Source organism: Lycium barbarum, chromosome 5 (genome assembly GCF_019175385.1).
Source record: "Lycium barbarum isolate Lr01 chromosome 5, ASM1917538v2, whole genome shotgun sequence".
In the NCBI taxonomy this organism is placed as follows: domain Eukaryota; kingdom Viridiplantae; phylum Streptophyta; class Magnoliopsida; order Solanales; family Solanaceae; genus Lycium; species Lycium barbarum.
Genome location: NC_083341.1, coordinates 1057196 through 1080085, shown reverse-complemented (window position 1 = coordinate 1080085; position 22890 = coordinate 1057196). Strand labels below are relative to the sequence as shown.

General features: G+C 37.1%; 2 protein-coding genes and 1 long non-coding RNA gene across 6 annotated transcripts; 1 reads left to right on the top strand and 2 right to left on the bottom strand.

The window, feature by feature from the left end:
- Positions 1 to 4263: 4263 nt before the first annotated feature.
- On the bottom strand, positions 4264 to 11984 carry LOC132640035 (uncharacterized). 4 transcript variants are annotated; one of them, XR_009582139.1, is made up of 4 exons: positions 11676 to 11984; positions 10231 to 10423; positions 9971 to 10142; positions 4264 to 4557 (listed from the first exon to the last, which is right to left on the bottom strand). It is a non-coding gene; the product is annotated as an uncharacterized LOC132640035 (long non-coding RNA). The 4 variants fall into 4 exon arrangements; XR_009582142.1 differs by having other exon boundaries at positions 10231 to 10359; positions 11676 to 11983; XR_009582140.1 differs by lacking the exon at positions 11676 to 11984 and adding an exon at positions 10609 to 11478.
- A 5393-nt stretch (positions 11985 to 17377) lies between these two features.
- Positions 17378 to 18008, bottom strand: LOC132642155 (protein ACCELERATED CELL DEATH 6-like). The gene has a single exon (XM_060359418.1). The coding sequence runs from the start codon at positions 17892 to 17894 to the stop codon at positions 17394 to 17396; it is 501 nt and encodes a 166-aa protein (XP_060215401.1). The 5' UTR covers positions 17895 to 18008; the 3' UTR covers positions 17378 to 17393.
- Positions 18009 to 19252: 1244 nt separating this feature from the next.
- LOC132642105 (uncharacterized) lies at positions 19253 to 21606 on the top strand. The gene is made up of 5 exons (XM_060359378.1): positions 19253 to 19839; positions 19946 to 20027; positions 20166 to 20237; positions 20690 to 21031; positions 21136 to 21606. The coding sequence occupies exons 1-5, from the start codon at positions 19253 to 19255 to the stop codon at positions 21604 to 21606; spliced, it is 1554 nt and encodes a 517-aa protein (XP_060215361.1).
- Positions 21607 to 22890: the final 1284 nt, after the last annotated feature.

Genomic DNA, 22890 nt, shown 5'->3' with positions numbered 1-22890 from the left:
CAGGGTAAATAGCCACATGGAAATGTTCTCAGATACTTGGCATCTTTCCAAACGATTTCGTAATACATATTCTTTTGTGCACGAATCACTTTTCAAGATTACAAAAGAAATCGGGAAGCCCAGCAAAGTATATCTAATAGACGTAAGTACTAAATACTTGGGGAAAAAAAAGAAGAGAAGACAGTTTAAAGAAAACAGAGAAATGTAAAGCTTCCGCGAACCATGTCTGTGATGTAGCCTAGAACAGTGGCCACGTCTTGACGGTTCGCCTTAAGAATCAGAACACCACCAGGATTAAGAAGCAGGAGTCTCTTTCTGGGGCCAAATTTCTGTTTCTCCGTGGGAATGTGGCTTTATTCAGTATCCTTTTCATCTTCATGATCACTTATATCATTAGTAGTTATTATGTTCTTCAACTTCAGGTTAGAAAGGGTATTAGACAATATTCTTGTTTTTTTTTGGAGAGTTAGGAATAGCCTATATTACTTAGACACAAATCTGTAACCAAAATAACAATAATTAAGCAAAAGTTCCGTAACTGTAGGCTAAAAATCACAAAGGTCCAGCTGGAACCAGAAGGTGCTACGAGGAAAGCAAAGTTCCTTACTTGTAGGCTGTAACTACCAACATTCTCTTGATACTGTTTTTTACTCAATAAAGTTACTTTACTGATCTTGTTTTCAAAATATAGAAAGAATACCAAAGTTCCATCGCTATTAATTGAAACGGTAAAACAAATTCGAATAAGACAGAACTACATTCTGGTCCGTTAACAATTAACAATATGCATCTGTTAAGCTTCATGCAAATCAATGCATTACTCTTCTTTTTCATATTGTTTATTTTTTATTAAAACAAATATAAATTGAACCAATTAGAAACCAATCTCTAGTATACGGTATATTTGTGCGAACTAAGAAAGAAAATATTGTATTCGTATTGAAGGCCGGAAAAAATGTTGGCAGAAGCAGGAGAATAACCAACATAAGGATTTGTTTCACGTACGGTCAGCGAAAGACATAATCTCAGCAATTAGAAATTGACATAGATATCGACGTTGGCTATTCAATTACCAATTTCTGACACTACCGAGTTCTTAGATGTTTCCAAATCATTCACCAAATTTTTTTTATACATTGGAGAACCTCCATCCATCGACAGGTAGTTAAAACTAATGAGTTTCCCAGTTTTAACAGTGGAGGACCTTTGCTACACTAACTTCCATCAATCACGTACATACACCTCATTTAAATAAGTTTTGTTTTTAAAAATGAGTAAGTTTTGTGCACTCATGGTGACGGCCTGAATGGGCATTTGTATGGTTGTAAAACTTTTGAATCTTGTGGACTTAACCATATCATAACATTTGTGTGGTTATAAAAGCTTCTCATTTAGGGTATAATGAGTAGTTCAGAGTGAATAGTTCCAAAATTACCGTATCATAACATTTGTGTAGTTACAAAAGTTTCTCATTTAGGGTATAATGATTAGTTCAAAGTAAATAGTTTCAATTTTGGAATTGTTTTAACTGACTAAAATGAAAAGTGTGTCACATGAACGGGAATGGAGGGAGTGTGTTTATAGTCAGCCTGAATTGTTATCTGAACTCGAGATTGCCTACTTTAGATTTGTGATGTCTATGCAATACTCAGCAGAATTGTAACGAAATGTTTGTTTGTTTTTTTATTTCTCTGTAGCTGTGCTTCATGGATTTTGGGATGTAATAGATAGTATGCTGTGTTTAGGGGACTATGTTGTTAAAACAGTAAGAATAACAAATAGATCTCATGTATATGTGGTAATCTTGATGTTCTTTAAACAAATTGATATCTAGATCTTAACAGCGAATTAACCATGTCTGATTGGCCGAACCTTTTAGCATGGATTTACTTGAAGCTAAAATATTACTACTAACAGAGGAGATGGAAAAAGAAAAAGATATTGAAAGTGTGTTGAAATACTTGGCAAACCTCAAAATCCAACTTGAGGCGAAGGATTCAGCACACAAGCAAGAACTTATTAAAGCTAGACCATCACGAAAATACAGTTGACGAACTCTGCTTCCTACTAATCAGCTCTGAACTCGAGAAGGAGATTTACATGATTCACTGTAGAGCATTAACGATTCATGTACTTGTGCTTGAGTCGACAATTCAGGAGATGGATGACCGATTTTTTGAGTCAGTACAGGTACGAGAACAGATCTCACATACCATTGGTGAATTAAAGGCCACACAAAGAGAATTAGTGGCAGCAAAATATGCTAAGGTAGAAGCCTTGACACAAGTAGAAGTGATGGAAAAATCTTTGAACACCGAAACGTTAAAGACTGAAAAGCTATTGAGGAATGTGTCGAAGCTCAATGAGACTGTTTTGGAATGACTGCTACTGATGCAGAAGAAAACACTGCTCTTTTATACGAGAGAGAGGCCGAATTGGAATTAGAGGCAGCAAATGCCTAGGAAGAAGTGGTTTTTATGAGACATCAATTGGAAATTATGCAGGATTTGGAGAATGAGCTATTGGACAAGTCTGCACCTATCGATTCAATTAAAGCAGAACTCGAAGAAGTAAATGAGCTTCGCACTTCTTCTGACAAAGGCACTTCTAATGCCAACATAAGGATTCGTTTCACTTACGGTCAGCGAAAGACATAAATCTCAGCACTTACAAATTGAACCAATTTACTGATCTCTAATACACAGTGTAAGAAATAAAATGCTGACTTCATATTGAAGGGAAATGAATTGTTTGCTGGAGCAGGAGAATACCATGTTAGGATTTAAATCCCAAATCCGACCTTTGTAAGCAGGTTTCCAGGAAAGATTGGAGGGTCACAGCTGGACCACTTAAATACCAACCTCCTTAGACAGAACCTACTTACGCCGTGATGTAAGCGAAGAATAAATAGCACACACAGATTTATAGTGGTTCACCCTCAATGTGAGAGCTACGTCCACGTTGCTGCTGCAGATCTTATTAAAGAAGAAATATTACAAGTGTTTACAACACTCAACCTCACAACCCCAATCCCAATTACACTCAAGAATTTTACCACAGAAAATTCTCTCAAAGACCTTCTCTTACTTAGGCCTTTCACTAAGAGTATTTCTCTTAGATTTTTTCTCTCTTGGGATGTGTATAGCAAATGATCTTAATGATATCTTACAAATGAACCATAAGCTACCTATTTATAGGAATGAATTTCCTATGATGAGGTAAGCGCTTACATCACGACTATGTGAACAAAAGAATTGACTTGTTTGGCCAATTCCACACCTAACATACCAAATATAAGAACTCGAGCCACGGTCATCGGAAGACATAGATATCGACGTTGGCTATTCAATTACCAATTTCTGACACTACCGAGTTCTTAGATGTTTCCAAATCATTCGCCAAATTTTTTGATACATTGGAGAACCTCTGTCCATCGACAGGTAGATAAAAATAATGAGTTGCCCAGTTTTGACAGCGGAGAACCTTTCCTACGCTAACTTCCATCAATCACATGCATGCACCTAATTTTAAATGAGCAAGTTTTGTGCACTCAGGGTGATGTATAGCATTTTTTACCCGAGATGTCATAGGAATCCAACTGCTTGAACTTAATCATTAACGATATAATATGGACTACAAATACAACACTTCTCATTGGAAGTATTTCACAAGAATACCTATTAGATGAAAGAGCAAAAGAAAAATAATAGCAAACTTGTATAGTCTCCTAATTTGCCCAATTAATCATGATCTGATCAAAAGAATTTCATAGATGGAAGACAGGTGACAAAGGAATACCTTTTGGATCTCATGACAGAGAAAAAAAGGTAAGGGAAAATTAACAAACACACAGAAACCACAGGAAAAATTAAATTACAAAATCACGGGCAAGAATGCTGTACCCGTAACTCCTGATATCAGTAGTACGTTGGTAATAGAGTCATTGGATTGATAAACTGGAAAAAAATAATATGGGTTGATTAACTAAAACTCAGCACTTCAAAATGCATAAAATGGGTCGAATAATCATCAATTGGTCGATGATAAGCAAAAGAGCAATCTGTCAATAAGGAGGAAAACTTGAGGGAAATACGAATCAAAGACAGAAGAAGAAATAAGGAGAAAAGAGAGATGCAATAGATGGGAATAGGAAGGTGGTCACATCACGTTTCCTGTTCCGAGCTTTATATATATATATATATATATATATATATATATATATAGATAGATAGATAGATAGATAGATATAGATAGATTGATAGATAGATTTATGGTTTAAACCTTTCTTTATTTGAGTCAGCTGAAATATCAAAAGTAGAGAAAGTTAAAACCGAAAGCTAGCAAAAGACCAAAGTTGATTACAAAAGGTAAAGATGTTACCATCGCATTAGGTTGTCCAAGAGAAAACATGACGTTATGGACTTACCTTCACATATGCACACATTGAAATCAAGCTGAAATTTTGCCAAAAAATCAAGTGAGGTTATCTGGAAAAGGAACTCGTAGGATTGAACTGCTGCAGGCATTGCTTGCTGTGGGTATATATAGAAGTTATGTCTGCCAAAGAGAATATCACAATTAACATCACAAATGACCTCGGTCCAAATCTACTAACATCACAAATGACCTCGGTCCAAATCTACCGCTAATGTTTTCAATTCTACTTCTGTTTCTTGATCTTCTTTAGGACCCAATTGTTAGGATTTAAATCCCAAATCCGACCTTTGTAAGCAGGTTCCCAGGAAAGATTGGAGGGTCACAGCTGGACCACTTAAATACCAACCTCCTTAGACAGAACCTACTTACGCCGTGATGTAAGCGAAGAATAAATAGCACACACAGATTTATAGTGGTTCACCCTCAATGTGAGAGCTACGTCCACGTTGCTGTTGCAGATCTTATTAAAGAAGAAATATTACAAGTGTTTACAACACTCAACCTCACAACCCCAATTCCAATTACACTCAAGAATTTTACCACAGAAAATTCTCTCAAAGACCTTCTCTTACTTAGGCCTTTCACTAAGAGTATTTCTCTTAGATTTTTCTCTCTCTTTGGGATGTGTTGTCTTCTTCAATTTGGTGTGTTTACAAATGAACCATAAGCTACCTATTTATAGGAATGAATTTCCTATGATGAGGTAAGCGCTTACATCACGACTATTATGAGGTAAGCGCTTACATCACGACTATGTGAACAAAAGAATTGACTTGTTTGGCCAATTCCACACCTAACAAATCTCCCACTTGAAGACTAATTTTAATTTGTCTTCACACTTTGATCGATGCAGCAGCTCTTTCCTACTTTCATACTTCGTGCATGCCAACTGAAGTTGAGCATAGCTTCAGTTTGTCTATCGTCACTGCCTTTGTCAGCATGTCTGCTGGATTCTGACTCCCTGCGATCTTCTCAAGCACCAACGCTCCATCTTCCAAAGCTGATCTAATGAAATGGTACCGGAGTTGTATGTGCTTCGTTCGAGCATGGTAAACCGGGTTCTTTGCCAAATGAATGGCGCTTTGGCTATCACAATATAGCACACTTCCCTCGTGGTCCTGATCCAATTCCCGCAGAAAAGATTGTAGCCACATCATTTCCTTTGTGGCCTCCGTCACAGCAACGTACTCAGCCTCACAACTAGAGAGAGCTACTATCTTTTGCAACTTGGAAACCCAAGAGATTGCAGTACCTCCGAATGTGTAAACATACCCGGATGTGCTCTTTCTGCTATCAATATCACCACCGTTGTTAGCATCAACATACCCTTGCAATCCTGTTTTTGATTTTTGGAAATACAGAGCTGAACTCGAGCTGCCTTTCAGATATCTGAATATCCACTTCACAGCCTCCCAGTGTTGCTTTCCCGGATTGCTCATAAATCGGCCGACAACTCCCACTGCATGTGCAATGTCTGGCCTTGTACATATCATTGCATACATAAGACTACCGATTGCAGATGCATAAGGTATCTTGTCCATCTGCTTCTTCTCATCCTCGGTTGTCGGCGACTGATCCTTTGACAACCGAAAGTGTCCAGCCAAGGGAGTGCTGACTGGCTTGGCATCATGTATGTTAAACCTTTTGATAACTTTCCTCACATATTCTTCTTGTGAGAGTTTGATGCCCTCCTTGCTTCGGTCGATTCTCATCCCAAGGGTTTGCTTTGCAGCTCCCAAATCCTTCATTGCAAACTCTTCCTATAACCCTTTTTTCAACCGATCAATCTCCTGTAGGTTTGCTCCTACGATTAGCATGTCGTCGACATAGAGTAGCAGTATCATGTACGAGTCTTCAAATTTTTTGAAGTAACAGCAGTGATCTGCCTCGCACCTTGAAAAATCAGCTTTCTTCATAAAGCTGTCAAACTTTAAATACCACTGTCTTGGAGCCTGTTTTAGTCCGTACAGACTCTTTTGAAGTTTGCACACCAGATTCTCCTTTCCTTTGATTTTGAATCCCTCCGGCTGTCGCATGTAGATTTCCTCGTCTAGATCACCGTGAAGAAATGCAGTTTTCACGTCCATCTGTTGCAGATGTAGATTTTCCTTTGCTACCAGCCCAAGAACAGTTCTGATAGTCACCATCTTGACTACGGGAGAGAAGATCTCCGTATAGTCAATGCCTTCTTTCTGTTGAAATCCCTTTGCAACCAGCCTTGCTTTATAACGCTTGCTTCCATTGGGTTCTTCCTTTATCCGATAAACCCATTTGTTTTGCAATGCCTTTTTATCCTTTGGCAACTCGGATAATTCCCATGTATGATTTGCCGATAGTGAATCCATTTCATCCTTCATTGCCAGCTCCCACTTAGTCGATTCATCGACTTGCATTGCTTCTTCATAACATTCCGGCTCCCCTCTATCAGTGAGTAGAATGTAGTTGAGGGATGGAGAGTACCTGTGAAGCGGCTTCCTGATCCTGGATGATCTACGCAGCTCTGTGATTGGCGTCTGTTCATTTGTTTCAGAATCATCACTTTCATCAGCACCTTCTCGGATTGTTTGTTCCTTTGCCTCGGTTGTACCTGGCTGCGGCTCAGGTGCCGGAAAGTCCCTCAAATCGACTATTTCCGATTCCTTGTCCTGACATTCTAAATTCTTTTGCAGCTTGTCTTTGTACAGTACCTCTTCGTTAAAGACAACATTCCTGCTTCGGATGATCTTTCGATTTTGTTCATCCCAAAATCGGTACCCAAGCTCGGTGTCACCATAGCCAATAAAGTAACACTTCTTTGATTTTGGATCAAGCTTGCTTCTAGCCGTATCATCATTATGAACATATGATAAGCAACCGAACACTTTCAGAAATGAAAGATTTACCTTCTTGCCACTCCAGACTTCTTCTGGAATTCTGAAATTCAAGGGAACTGACGGTCCTCGGTTAATTAAGAAGGCCGCGGTATTGACTGCATCTGCCCAGAATGTCTTGGGCAGTCCAGAGTGTATTCTCATACTCCGAGCACGCTCGTTCAACGTTCGGTTCATTCTTTCGGCTACTCCATTCTGTTGCGGCGTTCCAGGAATAGTCTTCATCATCTTGATCCCATTATCGGCACAGTACCGTTTGAAATCACCATCAGTGTATTCTCCGCCGTTGTCGGACCTCAAACACTTCAACTTGAGGTTTGTTTCATTCTCGACCATGGCTTTCCATCTTTTGAATACACTAAACACATCGGGTTTATTTTTCATAAAATAAACCCATACCTTCCTGGTTGAATCATCAATGAAGGTCACGTAGTAGTGTGATCCTCCAAGGGAGGGTACAGTGGTAGGTCCCCACACGTCTGTGTGCACCAATTCCAGCTTTTCGACCTTTAACTCTCTGCCTGCACTTGAGAAGCTTACTCGCTTTTGTTTTCCGAGAATGCAGCTCTCACACGTATGAAGGTCCACCGTCTTCAGCTCCGGAATTAAGCCATTTGTCACCAACAGCTTCATCCCCTTCTGGCTGATATGCCCAAGCCGACAATGCCACAAATCTGTCTTCTTTGTGTTGTCAACCACAACAACAATATCACGACAGCTATCCGTCATGTAGAGAGTGCCAATCTTCTTTCCTCGGCCAACTACCATAGCACCTTTCGCCACCTTCCAAGACCCATTACCAAAGTTGAGATCATATCCCTCATCATCAAGCTGACCTACTGAAATCAGGTTTCGCATCAGCTTTGGAACATGTCTAACTTTTGTAATCTTCCACGAGGATCTATTTGACATCTTCAAATTAATATCTCCCGTGCCAACAACGTCTAGCGGCTCTCCATCGGCTAAATAAACTTTGCCGAGATTCCCAGCCACGTAGTTTGTCATTATATCATGATGTGGGGTGGTATGAAAGGACGCTCCTGAATCATGCACCCAAGAGTCTATCGGGCTGTCAACCGATAGCAACAACGCATCGCCAATGTCTTCCGTAGCAGCGTTGATTCCAGCCCCCTTGTTGTCCTCCTTCTTTGGCGCCCTGCAGTTTTTCTTGAAGTGACCTGGTTTTCCACAGTTCCAACACTCAAATGTTCGTCCTGGTCTGGATTGACCTCTGCCATTTCTTGACTTCGATCTGCCCCTATTTCGGTTGTAGTTTCTATCAAAATTTCTGCTTCTGTTTTCAACATTAAAAGCAGAACTCGTCGATGCCTCTCCAGAATCTGTCCTGCGCACCTCCTCAGCAAGGATACGATCCCTAACATCGTTGAACTTTAGTTTGTCACTACCGACAGAATTACTAACCGCTGCTCTCATTGGCTCCCAGCTATTTGGTAGGGATGCCAACAAAATTAGAGCTTGCACTTCATCATCGAAATCAATTTTTACCGATGACAATTGATTTACAATGGTATTGAATTCATTTACGTGTGCAGCAACATGAGCATTTTCCATCATCTTTAGATGAAATAGTTTCTTTATGAGAAATACCTTATTATTTGCCGAAGGTTTCTCATACATGTCAGACAATACCTTCATCATATCTGCGGTGGTCTTCTCCTTTGCCACGTTGTGAGCAACGTTCTTCGACAGCGTCAGCCGAATGACTCCCAGAACTTGTCTGTCGAGGAGATTCCAATCTGCTTGCTTCATCTCCTCTGATTTCGGACTCAGAGGTTCATGAAGCTTTCTTCCATATAAATAATCTTCAATTTGCATTCTCCAGAACGCAAAGTCTGTACCATCGAATTTACCGATGTCGTGCGTCGTACCATCTTCGCCTCCCATCGTTTCTAAATCACAACACAACCTGTTGCTCTGATACCAGTTGTTAGGATTTAAATCCCAAATCCGACCTTTGTAAGCAGGTTCCCAGGAAAGATTGGAGGGTCACAGCTGGACCACTTAAATACCAACCTCCTTAGACAGAACCTACTTACGCCGTGATGTAAGCGAAGAATAAATAGCACACACAGATTTATAGTGGTTCACCCTCAATGTGAGAGCTACGTCCACGTTGCTGCTGCAGATCTTATTAAAGAAGAAATATTACAAGTGTTTACAACACTCAACCTCACAACCCCAATCCCAATTACACTTGAGAATTTTACCACAGAAAATTCTCTCAAAGACCTTCTCTTACTTAGGCCTTTCACTAAGAGTATTTCTCTTAGATTTTTCTCTCTCTTTGGGATGTGTTGTCTTCTTCAATTTGGTGTGTTTACAAATGAACCATAAGCTACCTATTTATAGGAATGAATTTCCTATGATGAGGTAAGCGCTTACATCACGACTATTATGAGGTAAGCGCTTACATCACGACTATGTGAACAAAAGAATTGACTTGTTTGGCCAATTCCACACCTAACACCAATGTGACACACACAAATAGTAACTTTGTAACAATAAAACCTTAGGATATATGGTTACTCTTCATTTTACTTCTTACAAACAAATAATCAGGAAAGAAAGAAATAACAGAATCCTAGCTGCGAAGAGAGTAAGAAAATTTGATTTTCAATGTAAGGAAAGGAAGCTGAACTTACCATGAACTTCAACTTCATGGAAATGACCAGAACTTGTGTGGAAAGTTCGTCATGTATATTTGAAGTGAGTGCTTCATGACATTGATCCTTATCTGCTTGGTCCAAATCAGGAATTTCAGTGCCAATTGACGCTTTCTATCAGTTTCATTATTTGGCGTTTGGGAAACTTCTTCTGAATTGTACAACCAATAAAAAATTCTTAAATATTCAAAATTACTTAGTCGAAGAAGTTGAATTGATCTAGGTTTTGTAGTATGTACCAGGTGGAGCATTTGAATTATCCTCTTTCTCTTCTTCCCTTTCCCTAGCTAAAAGAATTTGAGCTTGGTGATATCTAGATGTTTCTTGGGCATGTTCCATGTTGGAAAATTGTCCATAAGCCTCTCTTTCTGAATGGCATAGAAAACCAAATCATTCTCATCTTCTTCAATATATATAGAGTATCATCTAGATCTGTAAAGTACAAATGCTTTATCAACAAACTTGGCAAAAAATAAGAGTTCAAGGGTAAATGAGATTTTTGCCACTAATTGTTTTAGAAAAGAGCACGCCAAAAAAAAAAAAAAAAAAGACAATGGACAAAGATAATCTAAATCAACCTAAAACAACTTGAAAATTCAATATAAGTCTCAACCTACACTTCTTCAAGGCTTCACAATTATTGAGCTTCAAAGCAACACCTTGAGTCAGCATATGTTTATTACAAGCAAAAGAAAGGGGCTGGCACATATGTCTCCCAATTTCAGCGGATATAAACAAATCCACAAGTCTATAACCCGAGGCTTGCTCCCTTCAGAAAGTCTCATTATTCAGAAAAATAATTTTACAAATAGAAAAAATGCAAGCTTCTTCAAATACAGAAAGACTACTGAAAAAAAATAATGCACTTAATAACTAACGACATCAATTTAATCATCCAAGAAATTAGCATCAAATATTTTTTTTTAAAATAATGAAAATTATACAAACATCAGGAAACAGAGAATGGACCACGGGAAAAACAGAAACTTTTTACTGCAAGGGTGGCTCAGTTGATTGAACATGGGGCTTTCATAATGGAGGTCTCCGGTTCGAAACCCCCTGCTAACAACAGCAGGGGATTTATCTTCTGGGTTGAGCTCGTTGCACGGGGCTTAGCTAGTGCGGGTTATCTCTCCCATGTGGTTTGCGAGCTATTGCACAGGAGGTGCGCACCCAAAGGGTAAAGGGTGCGGTTCCCATGTCATAAAAAAAAAACAGAAAAAGGAACATAACATAACCAGAGACAAAGGTAGGAATCTAGTAGCTCAGTTGGTTGACTACCTGAACTCTCACATTATTGGTGAGAGTTCAAATCCCCACATTATAATCCCCTTTCCCTACCCCTATGTAATTAAAAAAATTATTTAAAAAAAAAATGTAACCAGACAAAGGAAATAGTGAGAGGGTTCGAATTCCCATGTTGTAATCCTCTCTTCCATTTCCCCTACCCTTACCCCTATATAATAAAAAACATTAAAAAAAAAAGTTCAGAAAACACATAAAAGAATCCAAAAGCAGCGTGAAATCAGGTTTATGCAAACGTGATGAAAATCCTATTTAATGCATATTTATTGAATTAATATTCAAAAAAAGCAATATAGGAAGACCATATAATAGAAGCTTTTAGGCAATACATATGTCACTAAACCTACAGTAAAATCTGAAATCAATAAATCAAACTTACCCCAAGATGAATTCGACTTAGGTGTATATTTTTGCAATGGCAAAATAACCTTCTGGGTTGAACGCAGTAGGCTAATTCCTTGCACTTAAAATTTTACCAGCCTGAATAAGTAGATTAATAAATACATGACTGAAAGAGGGTGAGTATGGATTTCAACTAATTCAGAAACAGAACACATCTATGAAAAATTGGCTATGGAACTAAAATAACTTAATACACCAATCTGTGCTCAAAGGTAGAAGGGGATTTGTTACACCTCGTGGATTTTCGCATCGTTGTAAGCAAACTAACTGAGTTCGGAGAGGCCATGATACCCTATCAGGTCAAGGAAGACTTTTAACAAGTGTTAGACAAGTATGTAAAGGTTTCGGGATCAAGCGAATCGAAGAAAATAGATTCGTTGAAAATTTGAAAAAACTTGGCAAATATTTTGACGAAAATTTTGGTCCAAATTGTCAGCGGAATATATCCTAGAGTATGAGGAGTTACGGAATCCATAACTATGTAAATTAAAGTTCAGCGAGTGTTCTTTCTAATGCAACTGACAGATCGTATTTCTATAAAGTACGGAGGAAAATACGGCTCGTACAAAAAAGTACGTCCCATACTTTTTGGGTGTATAACTTAAAATTTTTGCCCCTCAAAGTACGTGATACCGTTCATCACGTACTTCAAAGTACGTGATGAACACTAACATGTACTATTCCTGAGATTTCTAAAAATTGGGGCGGTAGAATTTTTTTTCTCAACTTTTATATACCCATTTCCACGACTTGAGCCTCATTTTTCACCCAAAATCAAATTCTAAATTCTCTCTAAGCTCCCCTTAACACACCAAATCATTCCTAATCAAATCAAGAGAAGATCAACCTTGAAAATCTAGTTTAATTTATGGAAGTTGGGGTGTTCTTGCTTTCACTTGGAGTAGTGGGGATTAAGTATTAGAGCAAGTTGGGTGAGTTGAAATTCTTCAAACACAAGGTATGTTCTTTATCTCATCTCTTGTGTTAAGTGGATGTGAAGGTTTAGCAAGTCTTAAGAGTGGAAAGAGTTATGAGAAAAAGTTCAAATATGATTATTGATGATATTTTGAGTGTAGATTAACTTGAGTTATAATTGTTAGCATATTATGAGTATAATTTTGTTATGAGGGGGTGGTAATGATGTTAAGAAAGTGTGGTATACAAGAGTATAAGGGGTTGCATTGAATTTTTTGTTATGGATTGTTTATGAAAAAAAGTTTTGGGGTGAAATTGAGTATAATTTGAATATAATTATTCCCAAGAAACGAGTGTGTTAACATATCAAAGGGTGAGAGACAATCACCAAAGCTTTCTTTACTCAATTTTTTTCCTTTGTTGTGAGGAGGGGAGTGAGCAAGCGCGAAGTGACGCTGATCCAATGGTATTTTATGGAATAAACAGATGGCTTTAACCAACTTTCTATAACATAATACATGAGTCATGAGATCTATTATCTTTTTTTTTTTTTTATCGGTAGAAATTTTAATTGGTTGTTTTGCTAGTTTTTAGTAATGAGATTTATTATCAGAGTTGGCGTCTAGTGCAACCAAAATCTAGGATTTGATCTCTTTTATGATTGTAGGTATTATTCCATTAGCAAATAGGTGTTGCGACTTTAAATCCAAGCGACTTCTCATGATTTGAATTACAAGATGTCACCTTCGTGACGACACTAAGTTGTATGGATATTTCATGGACATGGAACCTGTAAGATCTACATTATTGCTTCTTCAAAAGAAAAAAAAAAAAAAAAAAAAAAAAGCAACCAGATTAAAGAAAAAAAAGAAAAAAGAAAGAGAAAATAAAAAACAAGAGCTTATCACCATAGATTGCTTCTTCAACACCAAAGTGAATTGTCTCTCAAAAAGAATGCAAAGTTAGTAGTAAAAGAACAAAAAGAAAAAAGAAAGAGAGAAAAAAAAAAAGAGGTTGTCATCATAGATTGCTTCTTCAACACCAAATTGAACTGTCTCCCAAAAAGAAAAAGGCAAAGCCAGCAGTAAAAGGAAAAAAAGAAAAAAAAATAAGAGATTATCATCATAGATATATTGCTTCTTCAATACCAAAGTGAATTGTCTTCCAAAAAAAAAAAAGGCAAAGGCAGTAGTAAAAGAAAAAAAATCAAGACGTTATCACTGTAGATTGCTTCTTCAACATCAAAGTGAATTGTCTCTCAAAAAGAAAAAGGCAAAGCCTACTCATAAACGAAAAGAGAAAGAGAAAAAAAACAAGAGATTATCATCATAGATTGCTTCTTCAACACCAAAGTGAATTGTCACAAAAAAAAAAAAAAGGCAAAGCCAGTAGTAAACGAAAAGAGAAAGAGAAAAAAACAAGAGATTATCCGCTTCTTCAACATCAAAGTGAATTGCCTGTCAAAAAGAAAAAGGCAAAACTAGCGGTAAAAGAACAAAAAGTGGGTTCACTGTATTGATTATGGGTTCAAAAGTGGATTCACTGTGTTGATTATGGGTTCACCACATTTAAATATTGTTATATAAGATGTAATTAATGATATTAATGGGTACCAAAAATTATCGGGAATATCTTTTTCTTTCCGAAGTTGGGGAGTGTTTTTTCAAAATTATTCACTTAACTATGATTAATATACTTGTTAGTGTAATAAAATCTTGACCTTTAAAAATTAAATAGGACACATGTCTTTTATCTAAATGTGTATTTGACGAAACGAAGAGAAAAGGTAATGCAGATCCGCCTCTGAATGCAACATCTGTGGAAGAAAACCAAGAGATATACCATTATATAGTCGTTGAATTATCTTTTCATTAAAAAAAAAAACCATCAGACAGTACTTAATAATTATGTTTTGATCAAATATCCACTTTTATAAGTAAACTTTGAAATCAATTTGTTGTTAACTCAACTAAGTTTTTTTTTTTTTCCCCTTCTGTGAGCATTCATAAAATATGTTATTGAAAGACCAAATATTATTGTAAAGCTGAGAAATTAAAATACCCTTAAAATATTAAAAATTAATCCTTCATAAAACCTACATTAATCAACAATCTCTCCATTGGAATTTAAAACGGAAGATTTTAAAGAGTTGCATTGAACAATTCATTAACCAACTAACTCATATTAATGATCAATTTTCTTTTCGTTTCTGTAAAAATCAAGTGAATTTGAAGAGTTTCATTAAATAATTTAATATAGACTAAAATCATTTAACAAATTAAATGCAAATTAAATCTATCCATTAAAGGTGAATTACATCCTACTGCTATAAAATGTATAGCAAACTGGAACTTCTACGATTATCATCAAAGACTTGCTGCTTTGTCTTGACTGTTACTTTTCATTTGAATTGAATATATATTTTGACTCTTTATTATGCACATATTATTGGTGGCTATGCAATGCCAGAATCATAGGGGCATAGGAAAAGAAGCCGCTTCAAGATAACATTACGATGTATTGATATTGTCAGGGGCGAATTTAGGTAGGAAAAATGGGTCACGTGAACACGTGGTCACCCAACAAAATTCGGTATATTATTATGTATATAATTCTTAAATTATATTTAAAATTAACTGAAGGAACACATGGTCAAACAAGATTGAGTGGAGCACTAGTTATGTGCTGGGTTTTAATCATTTAAGGTCGCGGGATCGAATCCAACTTAATGCACTTTTGCATCTTTTTGTTAAAAAAAAAAAATCTTAGCAACAATGATGAACTCATTCTCTTAAAATTCTGGATTCGCCTCTGGATGGAAAAAGGAATCTTGGATAAGACATTGGTATGGACGAGCGATATTGATTCCTTCCAACTTAATTACTCTCGAGAAGATTTAAGATAGATATATAGGTGAGGTATTATCTTGCAAAAAAATTAACCTTGCTCATCATCTTGCCTGTGTAGCAATTTTCTCTGTTTTCACCAGCTACTCCCTCTCCAGGTCCCCTCTAAATATTAATGTATCTTTTCCTTTTTTGAATTTTATTATTTAGCTAAAATAGACAGGTTTAATGTTACGTTTAGATAACATATTCCAATAATCTTGTGTGATTATGCGAAATCTTGTACTAAATTACTTGAAATACACGTGCAACGTACGAGTCCAAGAACTAGTACTTACAAATATTTGAATGTATCATTGTAGGAACCCATAAACTATACCCGCTCGATCTGCCTCTGAGAACATATGAGCTCATTCATTGCATGACAAGGGGCTCCTAATCTTTTGTGAAAATAAAAGGGATTTTCCAGAAGATCAGTAAACTTAATTCTCCAGTCTAGACAAATTCCAAGAGTCAATTAATCAATCTTGACTTTTAGAAGAAAATGCTCTTCAACTTTGCTAGAATCTCTCATCTGCAGTTTACAAGGATCGTTTGGCTTATAGTCTAGTTACGCAGAGCTTATTAGTTAGGGATTCATCTGAACCTAGTTTATCGACCCGAAAAATGTGAACAACAATTATAACTACACCTCAGTCCCAAACAAGTTGAACCCCAACAACTGAATCCAACATTTTCGACCCCAAAAATGAGATAAGTTGCTACATTTTAACAGATATTATATTCTGAACCCAAGTATACCAAGTTCAGTGCTACAACTATTAGAGGTTGATTGTATCAAGTTTAAATCCTGGATCTGTCTCTATCTTTATCTATGTGACTATGTCAGGATAGCACGTAGATGTATATATGTTTCAGTCCACATTTAATCTTTGTTAAGCCGCTAACACTAGGCTTAGAATGTCCCTGAGGAGTTCCTAACATATATATATATATATATATATATGGACTTTCACTTAAACATCCTGTGAAGCTTCAAGCTAGACATATTTCCATTTTGTAAATTTTTTGTTTATTTGTTTTTGTTTTTTGTTTGATGCAAACAAGGATGTCTCTGAATCACAAATGATGTACTAATATGATATGGGAGATTGTACTCTTAGTTTAAGCTGATAAAAACGGTATCAAGTTTACAATTTGGTGGATTAACCCAAGATGTACCTATGTTTAGCCAAAAGTTCAAGTAAATCCCTGAAATCTAACAGATTCTAATAAAGTTCTGGAAAATAACAGCTTTCTTTCTGTTAGTATCCTGTGTTCATAAAGGTAAACCAGAAAATCGATAAAACTAAAAAATAGAAAAGCAGAAACTTCAAGTAAAAAAGCCGAGCCCATAAAATTCATTTGTGTCCTTAAACAATTTAATTTCTCACTCTACTCGAGGTTTTGGATTACTTCCTCCCAGGATAGAACGGATATACCCGCCGCAGGAGGAGCGGCACCTCAAACGCCTACGACTTCATCGAACTCAACAGACGGTGACGAATCACACAAAGACTCGATTTTGTTTGAAAGAAAATATGTAGAATAATAGCAGAATTTTTGATGCAGAAAACTGAGGCTAATCCTCTGAATTTATAGCCAACAAAGAGTAGTGTGAACGGATGCTATTGTGCCTTATCGGAAAAGTCACAACCTATATGTGAAAAGATGCTATTCAAATTGCATCCTTTCTCCTCAAACACCTCTTCATTTCCCATTCACACGCACAAAACCCAACACTTTCAACTCAGACAAAAAGTTAGAAACTAATAAAAGAGCCACGTGCACACGTTTTGTAACTTACTCTAAAGTAAGGCATCTTACATTAATATATATTAAAACAAAAACCATGAAAGTATAATACAATAAAGTAACCCACAAGTACATATACTCTATCCCCTGCTTCCAAGAACATAAGTAACCAACAAGAACATAATGAAAAAGGTACAACTGATGACACAGACAGTAACAGCAAGACCAACTGAATGTGCTAAAGTAGCATACATACCAGTAAGAAATGCAATTACAACGGCTGACATTGCCAAAAGCTGCAAAAATGCTGCGATCTTATAAAGTCGCATCACAACACTCAATTTTGTTACAGATATTACACTTGCTGCCATAGCAAAGTAAGTAAAAACAGCAGCAGCTGAAGATGTAAAGGCGATGGCATCCGTAACAAAAAATGCATGAAACGCTGTTCTCCTTAAAAGAATCGCCATCCCTGTATTAGGGCTATTGGTATTGCTCTCAAAACCTCCTGGCAATGTGAAACCAGCTGTGAAAGTCACTGTCATTATTAGAGTGGCAACAACTAAATGTGTTTGAGCTGCCTGCATAATCTTTTCATGGTGTTTTTCATCTCCCTTAGCTTCGTCCCTAGTTAGATCCATTCTTTTTTATTTAAGGGATTACTCAAAAATCTCCAAATTATATATGATCTTGTGTGCCATGAAACATCATATAGGACACCATTACTCTTGGTCAAGTATTTGCTGAATCTTTCTTTTAGTTGTTGGGTTGCATCTTGAACCGGAGTGGTTCTATGATTATTACATTTACTTTGACAGAGTTGTAGAAGGTTGTGGGACTAATGATGCAATTACTTAAAGTTAGATGAGCTAGGTGAAAATAGTTAGTTGTACATGATTAGTTAGTTAGACTCGTTAGTGGAGGTTGTTTTGTATATATCAATACAATGTACATTCAGTTATTCATTCAATATTGAATCATTTTCTCTAAATTCTTTCTATCACTGATTACTCCATAGCTGGATTATCTCAACATAGTATCAAAGCAACCAGGTTACAGTATCTAGGTTAGCTAGAAACTAAGGAATTTAAGAGTGAGATTAGAGTTTTTTGTGTGAGAATTCATTGTAATCTGATTTCGATCAAAGCTAGGGTTCCTAGTTAGGAATTGTGTGTGATAGTGCATTGTGAACAACAATTCGAACAATTTGAGGTGAAATCGAAGAAACTGTGTGCTCGTGCATTGCGAACAACAATTCGAGCAATTTTGAGGTGAAATCGAAGAAATTCTGCAAAATTAGCTTACAACTATGGCGGTTCATGAAGGAATTACTGCAGAAACTGAAACTCAGAATCAAAGCACTCAGAATACTCAACAATCGAAGCAAGTTAATCACAATCATCCACTGTATATTCACCCTTCTGACACTCAAGGTTCGGTTCTGATCTCTGTCTTACTTCAAGGATCTGAGAATTATTCCTTATGGAGCAAGTATATGAAACTAGTATTGCAAGGTAAAAACATACTAGGTTTTGTTCTAGGCACCTGTACAAAGGAATTGCATGATTCGAGTATTGATGACACATGGGATAGATGTAATGCTATAGTGTTAGGATGGATTATGAACACTGTGTCTAAGGATTTGTACAAGCACAGTGATATATGGTTCTGATGCAAACAAGGTCCGAGAAGATCTCAGAGAGAGATTTGACAAGGTAGATGCATCTAGAGGCTTTTATCTTCATAAAGAGATTGCTACCTTGACACAAGGACTACATCTGTGTCTGCATACTTTTCGAGACTTAGAGAATTATGGGATGAATTGCAAGTACTAATCCCTCCTCCATGTTGTCCTTGCCCTGAATCAAAGAAATATGTTGAACATGCTCAGTTGCAAAGATTATGGCAGTTTCTCATGGGGTTAAATGAAACCTATGATGAGGCTAAGAGTTAAGTCCTTATGATCTACCCTATTCCCACAATAAATCAAGCTTATGCTATGATAGTTAATGTGGAGAGTCAAAGAGGGATTGGACATAGTCATGTTACAGGAATGACTAATGATGCCAGTGACACTAATGCTCTTATGACCAATAGAATCCAACCTACTATGGCTAACAGAATTCAAACAGCTGGTCCTGCTGCTTGCTGGTCTAACAGAAGTGTTTATAGTGGTTATCACAACAGTTTCAGGTCTAGGACTAATAGTTCTGATAAGTCACATCTTTACTGTGAGCTTTGCAAGAATAAAGGTCATACAAAGGATATTTGTTTCAAACTGCATGGTTATCCAGTTCATTTCAAGTTCAAGAAGAAAGGAGGACCTGTAAACTCATATGCTAACAATGCAATGACCACAGAAGATCAATACCAGTCAAACTACTCTAATGCACCTGGTTTCACTCCTAGTTCAGGATCAAATAGTTCAGTACCAAACACACCTATGTCATTCTTTACTCAGGAGCAACACTCTCATATCATGCAAATGCTCAAGGTAAATGATCATGAACCTATTGCAAACAGTGCCAGGTTGAACTCAGGAGCTAGATCTTCAAGGAACACACCAGGTACATCTGCTACTGGAAGGTAAAGAGACTTACCTTGCTATTTTATCCAAGTTAGTTGAATCCAACTGGATAATTGACATTGGTGCCTCTAATCACATGGTACAAAACATAAATTTCCTAAAAAGGCTTAGAGTGCTGGATGTGAAAGATAAGAACAAGGTGAATTTACCAAATGGTAAACCGGTAGATATCAGCCACATTGGTGATGTATCTATTTTGCAAAATAAAACCATTCAGAATGTCCTGTACATACCAGATTTTAAATATGATCTGTTGTCAGTCTCCAAAATCACCAGGGCACTGGGCTGTCTAGTGGCATTTTTTCCTGACTTTTGTGTCTTTCAGGACATCTCCATTGGAAAAGTGTTAAGAATTGGTAGAGAGGATGATGGCCTCTATATCTTACAGGCAGATCAAGTTGTTCTACACAAGATGAACTATGTGCAGTACAATTTACCTACTACAAAACTATCTGATCAGTTTACTTTCTAATACTGTCAACATTAGTAGTATGATTGCTAAGAATAAAATGTGTGATATTCATTTGTGGCATAAGAGACTAGGTCATTCTCCACTTAAGGTGCTAGCTCAAATTACTTTGTTTCGTAATATGAACTCTAAAGATCATATTTGTACTGTGTGTCCCATTGCTAAACAATCAAGATTGTCATTTCCTACTAGTGCATCTTAGTCTACCTGTGCTTTTGAATTGTTACATGCTGATGTGTGGGGTCCCTACAGAGTCCCAACCTATGATGGGAAAAGATATTTCTTAACCCTTGTTGATGATTACTCTAAGTTCATCTGGATTTTTTTGCTGGTTACTAAAGCAGACACAATGGTGATTCTTAGAAATTTTCTTCTTATAGTCAGAACTCAGTTTAACACTGGGGGTGAAGTGTTTGAGAACTGATAATGGAACTGAGTTCCTCAATGAACAAGTTAGTTCCTTACTCAAAGATCATGGTATGCTCCATCAGACCTCTTGTGTGTACACACCCCAACAGAATGGGGTGGTGGAAAGGAGGCATAGAACCATCTTGGACATGGCTAGAGCTTTAAGATTTCAAGCTCATATGCCCTTGAAATTCTGGGGTCATTGTGTCTCCACTTCTGTCTACTTGCTAAATAGGTTGCCTAGTCAAGCTCTATATGGTCTATCTGCTTATGAAAAATTGTTTCAAACTGCTCCATTAATAGATCACTTAAAAGTTTTTGGGAGCCTATGTTATACTTCTAGAGTAAAAAAAAAACTGATAAGTTCAGTCCTAGAGCAGTTCCTTCTGTTTTCCTTGGCTACTCTTCTTCTCAAAAGGGATACATACTGTTTGATCTAACTTTTAAAGATATCTTTGCTAGTAGAGACACAGTCTTTGAAGAAGATATTTTTCCTTTCAAATCCACTCAATCTGATATTTCCCCTATCTTTCCTATCTTAACTCTTACTTCTGATGATGAAGGTGTTTCTTCCTTCTCTTATACTCCTCCAGTCCTATCCTCTCCACCTGACTCTCTTAGCCATGACACTGATCATACTGTACCCTCACTAGATCTTGTTTCTTCTCCTACTTCACCTTGTGTTGTTCTTCCTCCTACTTTTCCTTCTGTTCTTTCTGATGATGTGAGAAAATCCTCTAGATCCATCAAACCTCCTGCCTGGATGACTGACTATGCCATGCCTTCTAAACCTAGAACTTCTGCACATATTTTTGCTAGTTTTGTTTCTTATGATCATTTATCCCCTCATCACAAAGCAGCTCTAACTGCTTTCTCTGTTATTTTTTAACCAACATCTTTTGTTGAAGCTAGTAAGGACCCACTGTGGGTAACAACTATGGAATCTGAACTTAATGCATTGGAGGACAATCACACTTGGTCCATTGTAGACTTGCCTGATGATAAACAACCTATTGGCTGTAAATGGGTGTTCAAAGTAAAGTATGAATCATCAGGGGAAGTGGAAAGATATAAGGCTAGATTAGTGGCTAAGGGTTATAGTCGACAAGAGGGGTTAGATTACTCTGAGACCTTCTCTCATGTGGCCAAAATGGTCACAATCAGAGTTGTTATTGGCTTGGCTGCCTCTTCTGCTTGGTATGTGTTTCAGATGGATGTGCACAACGTATTACTCCAAGGTGATCTGCTAGAAGAAGTTTATATGCACATTCCTGATGGATTTACAAGCCAGGGGGAGTCTCAGAGGAAAGTGTACAAAATTCACATATCATTGTATGGTCCAAAAAACAGGCTCCTAGGCTCATTGATTATTCATTGTTTACTCAGCAGAAAGAGGGTGCTATTCTGATTGTGTTAGTCTATGTGGATGACCTATTGGTAACTGGTAGTGGTTTAAGACTCATTGAACAAGTGAGACAAGATCTCTAAGCCAGGTTCAAGATGAAGAATTTGGGTGAGTTGAATTTCTTTATAGGAATAGAATTTGCCAGGTTTGAAAAGGGGATTTGTTACACCTCGAAAAATTCCCTGTTGTTGCATAGTAAATAGACTAACGTAGGGTAAGAAGTTCATGATATTTCTATAAGTAAGAAGCAGTACTTGATGGTTCTAATTGAGATTCCAAAGACGTTTGACCCAAGGGAAGAAAGTTCGTTGAGAAAGGCAAAGTATACGTTGTGTTTCGGAAGAGTTTTGTAAAGTACCGAGCTAATGTTAATCTAATAATGTCTTGAGGAAAATCTATAACGCTCCTTAAGTTGTTAATGAAGTGTTAAACAAGTGTTAAGAAGGTTCCATAAGGATTGGAGATCAAACGGGTCGACGAGAACAAGTTTCAGGAAATTATGGATTATACGGTCCATTATACGGATTGTATAAAAGATACGGCCCGTATATCTGTCCGTAGAACTCTTCCAGAGAGGTGTGAGATACTGGAGTAAATGTACGGTCCTCTATACGGACCATATAAATTATATGGTCCGTATACCAGACCGTAGATTCGGGTCGGGACAGATTTTAAGTTTTGGGGTCCAAGTTCATTATTTCATTTCCATTTTTCGCTCCACACCTCAAGAAAACTCTAGAACATTCTCCACACCATTCTAACATAAAC